The sequence below is a fragment of the Anopheles marshallii genome, chromosome 3 (genome assembly GCF_943734725.1).
Source record: "Anopheles marshallii chromosome 3, idAnoMarsDA_429_01, whole genome shotgun sequence".
NCBI classification, from domain to species: Eukaryota; Metazoa; Arthropoda; class Insecta; order Diptera; family Culicidae; genus Anopheles; species Anopheles marshallii.
Genome location: NC_071327.1, coordinates 58,920,634 through 58,927,480, shown reverse-complemented (window position 1 = coordinate 58,927,480; position 6,847 = coordinate 58,920,634). Strand labels below are relative to the sequence as shown.

Genomic DNA, 6,847 nt, shown 5'->3' with positions numbered 1-6,847 from the left:
TCTCGAAATCGATTTCCAGCTCGACATAAGCAGCATCCTCGGTGCTCGGGACGCGCGATCGTATCGTTTTTGTGTGTGTTGTTTTTTTTTTTTGTTCTGCCTCAAGAGTGCACCCGACGCGCACTGCATTACTACACATTACATAACAAGAAGAAGAGTACGAAGAAGTAGAAGATGCTGAGCAAAGAAGCATCCGAAGCTTGCCCTTTCGCCCGATCAGGACCGCGTTGGTTCTGAGCCTTTTTGTACAATTGTTTGTGTCTAATTTGCTTATTGCACTAAATGATTACCCTGTGTCAATTCATTTCGGTGCGCGAACTTTCCTTCAATTGGATCTTTTTTGTTTTGTGTTTTGGAAAAGAACGGAAAAAAAATTGTTTCCCAAAAAAAAATAAAAAAGAAACCGAACCGCAATATTTTTGGGGATTCCTTCGTTTAATGAAGGTTTCAAACTCGTAAAACGCGAAACGAGAAGAGTGAATCGATAAATCAACATCAGCATGAATCAATTGGCAGGCTATCATTTTAGCTGGCTAATGGGGCATCTTTCTCTCTCTCTCTTTCTCTTTTTAAAAACCAAAAAGGGTACATTTGCTACTGTGCTTTTTAACATCTTCCAAAACTCATTCATCCTCTTTACGATTTGGTGTTTAATGCCGTTTCGCACATCCTTCCCGATTTTTGTTTCATTCCCTTCAAGTTGGCGAAGTTGCTGCTGCGTTTTTCAAAAGCTTTTCTGTTCGCAATAGCGCCGCAAGAATACATCGTTGGTGGTAGTACGAAATTGAGCCGTTTTGTGTGTTCCTTCTTACACTTATGCCCTGCCCTGCCTGGTGGTGGGTGTACAGAAGCTTAAGTAAAAGCCAGCCTACCGCAGTAAGCAATCCTATCACGAAAAAAAAACCACCACCGTCTCTAATCGCATCACACAAAACCGATCCCTACCACCGGTGGCACCGAAAAAGGGAAATGGTGAGCGTCACAAAAACAAATAGCGTACTTTTTGGCTGAGGATCAAACGCCCGGAACGATCGAAGCGCTGTCACAAATGGCAGGGGGAAAGTACAAGCCGACCCGCAGTACGGGGAAAAACCCCACGAAGGGACAAACAACGACACCCGCAATACCCGGGCTGCGGAGGGTAGCGAGTTGGGTGCCAGTATGCGGCTTGATGACCGATCACCTTTGGGTTCGGAATTTCCATTGGCCCGAGATCTTGTACGAGATCAAAAAAAAAAAAAAAAAACGGACCCATTACCGAAGCGTATGCCAGGTTTCCGGCCGGTCCTTATTGCAAGGTCACCCGGAAAATCCACCGACGGAATTTCCCCCTGCGATCCAAATTGCGATCAAACAAGGCATGGGACAAACAACAAATTTAACAAACACCAACCGAAGGGCCGGCCAAAAACCATTTCCTACCCCACCGCTAAAAAGACAAATACACCACCGATCGATGGATGAAAGGATCGTTTGTGAGTGAAATAAAATCGCTTGAAAATTAAGATCCTTTTTTTTCTTGAGCCAGTGTCCATCAAAAAGGACCCTAACGATGTCACAGCGTTGCTAAAAATTACAACCTCACACGCACAGCCACAACAACGCCGAGCACAGTTTGCCGACGGCATATTGCGCGGGCCGACGGCATTCAGTGTTACGGGACAGGCTCTGGAGGTTCACCATCACAATCGAAAGCAAATCCCGCAGGGGTTTTCAACACAAACAACAGTGGTCACCTTACTTACTTGGGCGCGGTTGTGAAATTATCGTACTGCGGGTTCGGTTTTTTCGGCCGGCCAGAAGGTTGCACACACCCGAACTGCTTGCACACACTGGTCTAAACGGCCGCCACATTAAAAACGCCACTCGGAGCACACCGGTCGGGTGGCAGCATGCAAATGGGCCGTCCGGGGGAAAAAATTCACCAAAAAAACAAAACCAAAACTTTCCTCGACAAACACGAACGCGGAAAAATCACCATTTGTCTCACACTCAAACACTCCAGCAAATGCATATTTCGGACATTCGAACTGGTGCACCAACCGATCGCTCCAAACTTTTCCTATCCACCAGAAACGTTCCTGTGATAAACCGGAGAGAAGCCACTGCGAGAACCAAACCCTTCAAAAAACCGCCCCACGAAAGGGGCAAAATAACACAAAACAAAAACGAAACAAAAACGAAACGAAAACTCTGTAACGACTCGTGGTGTGGTTGTGTTTGCTTCAGTTCCACTTGCAACTTGAACCGTTGGCTCGGGGAAAAATAATAACTTCCCCCCCCGGAGCACGGTGTTGCAAGCTGTATTTTTGTTTTTCGCTTTAATAAATCGCTTTTCCGATGCACATTTCGCACTTACACACTATCATACGAATTTTCAAACCTCCCCCCCCCCTCCTCCTCCCCCTCGCTCCCCCCTTCGCGATCGTAGATTTGTCTAGCGTCCGGTCTTTGCTCCTACAGCCGGATGGGTCATATTCTTTGTCTGTAATGCTTTCTACGCGCGCGTTACCACACAACCGTTACACTAGCGTTACAACCGTGAGTGTCCCGTGTACGTGTTTCTTTACACTTGCGGCTCAATTGAACCATGAGTTTGCCCCCCCCAGTTTAGTATATGTACAATGTCGATTTCGAGAACTCGCGCACTAACAGAACAAACGCACACCTTCAATCGGTTGGAGATGGACCACTCGAATAGTAGCTGTCACTAAACACTCGACGTTTAGTAGTTGATTTGGTACTCTTTCTCTCCCACTCTCTCTCTCTTTTATCCAGAACTCATACGATCGTACGCGTGAGGATCGTCCCAATACGCATCTCCTCGTCCTGTGGTGTGCGGTCCGTGCCACATTTCGGGAGGAACACTCCCGGCTGCATCCTTAGCTACTTAACATACCTAAGTTGTTTTGTTTTGTTGCAATATTTATAATATATATATATATATATATACGTTCTACCCTAACCGTAAGCTCCCGCCCGTAAGTGTGTTGTTCCAATTTTTCGAGAGTGCGGAACGTCATCACTTCCTGACGGCTTTCGTATCCTTTTCATGTTCATGGGTGTACCTTGTTGTTTGCTTTGTTTCTTTAACTCTCTCTCTCTCTCTTTCTCTCTCTGTCGTGTGTATTTGTTTTTTTTTTTTCGATGGTAATCCATCTAAATGTAACGTGCACCAGTTGCTGTTCCGGTTGGTCCGAACTGCAGAGTCCATTCCTGCAGGAGTCGTCTCGTATGCAGCTGCTGCTGGTGATGTGCTTGAGCATGTTGCTGATGCTGCTGCTGTTGGTGATGTTGCTGCTGCTGTTGTTGCTGCTGCTGCTGCTGTTGCTGCTGCTGGCTGCGCTGATGGTCTATGTACATTTGTGCGGCCAGCGTTGACGAAGCGGACGATGACGAACTCGTGGGCGCAGGTGAAGCCGACGACGTTGCCGGTACGGAGGACGACTGTGATGGTGGCTGCTGGCCAGCTCCCTCACCGAGCCCCGTCCCGGACACGGTCGGCCCGGGTGCGGCCGATGACCCAGACGACGCCGGTGGCGATGCGGACGACAGGGACACTTGCGTGCTGCTACCCTGTCCCTCGCCCGCTCCACCCGCCGCCCCACCTGCCGATGCCGACCCGTACATGCTGTGGCCGCCGACCATGGCGGCCGCCGCTGCTGCTGCTGCGGCGGCTGCCGCGGCCGCCGCCGCAGCCGCCCCATGATGCGGATGGTGGGCGTGCGGATGATGGTAGGCATGCGGGTGATGGTGATGGTGGTGGTGGTGGGCGTGCGGGTGGTGTATCGGCGTGAAGAAGGCCGCCTGGGCCGCCACCTGTGCCGCCGCCGCCGCCTGGGCCGCCTGGGCCGCCGTGGACTCCTGGTGCTCTGATTGCTAGTGGGCCGCTAGCTGATGGTGGCCGCCGACGGTCGCGCCCATACCCTGCGGGCTCAGCATCGGCGGGCTGTGGCTGTGACTGTGCGCACCCATCGGACTGCCGTGCATGTCGTGGTGCGGATGGTACCCACCGTGACCCCCGTGGTGGCCACCGTGCCCCATATGACCGGGCGGCATACCGTCCATCATGTCGCCGCCCATCGTGTTCGGTGGCGTCATGCGCTTCTCCTTCTGCCGCCGGTTGCAGAACCACACCCGCACCACCTCCTTCTCCAGCTGCAAGCTGTCCGCCAGCGTCGAGATCTCCTGGGCCGACGGTTTCGGCTGCTTGTGGAAGTGCTGCTCGAGCGCACCCTTCACCGACACCTCGATGCTGGTGCGCTTTTTCCGCTTCCGGCCCTGGGCCGCTATCTTGTCGATGCTCGTTGGCGACCCCGTCGTCGAGTCCGCCTCCTCGAGCCACTTCTGCAGCAACGGCTTCAGCTTGCACATGTTCTTGAAGCTGAGCTGCAGCGCCTCAAACCGGCAGATCGTCGTCTGCGAGAACACGTTGCCGTACAGCGTGCCGAGCGCTAGCCCCACATCCGCCTGCGTGAAGCCGAGCTTGATCCGGCGCTGTTTGAACTGTTTCGCGAACGCTTCCAGATCGTCGGACGTCGGTGTGTCCTCCTCGCCCGCACTCACGTCCCGGTCGCCCTGCAGGTGATGGTGATGGTGGTGGTGGTGGTGATGGGGCGGCAGATGCAGCTGGGGCGATTCACCCCTCAGCGAGGGATGCAACGACGGCGTGGCGGCCGCCGCACTTTGGTGATGCGCGGGATGATGATGATGGGAGGCCGGATGGTGCAGCATACCGTTCATGGCCGCATGGTACTGCAGCGGCGACCCGGTACCGGTGGCATAGTGGGCGCCGGCATGCACCGGCGCATGCCACCCGTGCGGCGATGTCATCCCACCACCTCCACCGCCTCCTCCTCCGCCGCCGCCGCCTCCTCCGCCGCCGCCGCCTCCGCCGCCCGGGCCGCCGCCGGCCTGTTGGCGGGCCTGTTGGCTCAGGTGCATCTCCTGCTTTACGTCCGCCGGATGTGGGTGGGCGTGCGGGTGCGAATGGGCGGGATGCGAGTGGGCGACATGAAGCGACCAGGGATCGCTGGCGGGCAGGGCGCCCCAGGGCGTCGCCCCGAGCCCGCCCGTCACCGACCCAAGACCGGCCGGGTTCGGCGATGGGCTCGACGGTACGGTCAACCCGGCGGCATGGTGGTGGGTGGCGGCGGCCGCCACCGCTGCCGCGGCCGCGGCCGACTGGTGATGGTGATGGTGATGGTGATGCATGTACTTCATCTCGTTCGCATCGGCCGCACTGCGCGGCGAGGAGGTATGATGGTAACCGCCGCCCCCTCCTCCACCACCGCCACCGCTACCGCCCAGCGCCATGTCCAGCTCGGCGCCGGGCGAGATGTACGCGGTGGCGGCCATCCCCACCGCCCGCGGGCTGCTCAGCCCTTCCACGCTGGCGGGGTACGGCTCCAAATTTGGGCTCACTTTTCCTATCTTCCACGCGAACGGATTCCAGCCAACATCAATGCCGAGGCCTCCGGCACCGCCGACACCGCCGCCGCCACCGTTTATCCTTTGGTGATCGATGGTTTCTGCGTTACGGGAACCGGGCAACACTACCAGCCCTCCTCCTTCTCCCCCTTCGCCTTCTCCGGCCCCTGCGCCTGCCGGGCGTCCTGCACCGCCGTACACCTCCACGAGGCCGTACACTGCCGCTCAGCTGATCGGGTCCGTGTGCCGTGCTTTGCGCTTCCCGCCGTTCGTGACGGCCGGCCCTTTGCCACCCTTTCGCGCCCTACACGCACATACAGCGCGCACGCACACGCGCGAAAGTGTCAGATGAAAGGAGCAGCCGGCGTACAAACGCTGCCGAACGATCACGAACAACCAAAGCCACCGGCCGGTGGCGTTTGCGGGCCTCCCAGCAACGAACGAAAAAATCGTAAACAAAACTGAACGAACGCAACGGAAGTAACAAAAAAAAAACGCACACTCACAACACGATCGCAAACGTCAAACCCCCCAAAATTAAAACCACACCGGCCTTCTTCTATTTTTTTCGTGTAACAGCCTCTCGTGGGGGTAGTCGGAGCAAACGACTACTACGATGCTTGGACGATCTCACACACTACGCATGTCTACTCGCTAGAGCTCGGCCTGCTTGCGGTTGACGTTTGGCAGCAACTTACGCTGCTGGTAGTATTTCACGTAATGGTAGGACCACGGTACGCGTGGCGATTAAGGCTTTTGAAGGGAATAAATTAGCCACACACACACACACACGCACGCACAAGGACGCAAAACACTGAGAGCACTTAATTTTTTCTCTTCTTCTGGGCGCGTTATTAATTCACACTCACACTAAGCTATCACCTTTGCCCGCGTTCACGTAAACACACGGATGCGGCTGCTGCTGCTGCTGCTAAACGTTTTGCTAATTCCGCTGGCACCGTCGTTGCGGTTTTGGTGTCGGAAATTTGCTTGCAAAACCGATACGCCGATACGTGGAAACGTGTTCTTCTTGTGTTGTGATGCAAACAGGTAACAAACAAAACAAACAAACAAACAAACAACAAAAACCTCGTGAAGCCGATCGGATCGATCGCACCGGAGCGTTGAAGTAGGCGTTGGGTTGGAAAAAAAAAATCTCACAGAAAAAAAACGCACACTTTTACACAAGCGGTCGCTTCAGTCCGCTTATCAGCCTATCAATCGCAGGACGCCTATTCTTTTGTTTGGTTCGACGTTTTCCGTCGTAAAGGCGTGTGTGTGTTGACTTTTGCTTAGCTGGCCGTGGTCCCGTGGTGTATTTTTTCTCTTTATCTCGCTCTCCTTCCGGATCGTCCTGGCTCCTGGAGGGGATCAACCTTTTTTTTTTACTCGCTATGCTAATATCTGCCACACGGTC

The 6,847-nt window shown here is 54.5% G+C and overlaps 2 protein-coding genes across 3 annotated transcripts; both read right to left on the bottom strand.

Annotated features, from left to right (window-relative positions):
- Positions 1–3,159: 3,159 nt before the first annotated feature.
- LOC128715631 (protein grainyhead-like) lies at positions 3,160–3,648 on the bottom strand. Its single transcript, XM_053810541.1, has one exon. It carries the CDS (start codon positions 3,646–3,648, stop codon positions 3,160–3,162), a length of 489 nt encoding a protein of 162 aa, XP_053666516.1.
- Positions 3,649–3,879: 231 nt separating this feature from the next.
- LOC128715630 (POU domain protein CF1A) lies at positions 3,880–5,358 on the bottom strand. 2 transcript variants are annotated; one of them, XM_053810540.1, is made up of 2 exons: positions 4,911–5,358; positions 3,880–4,841 (listed from the first exon to the last, which is right to left on the bottom strand). In XM_053810540.1, the coding sequence occupies exons 1-2, from the start codon at positions 5,356–5,358 to the stop codon at positions 3,880–3,882; spliced, it is 1,410 nt and encodes a 469-aa protein (XP_053666515.1). The 2 variants fall into 2 exon arrangements, with proteins under 2 accessions (XP_053666515.1, XP_053666514.1); XM_053810539.1 differs by having other exon boundaries at positions 3,880–5,358.
- Positions 5,359–6,847: the final 1,489 nt, after the last annotated feature.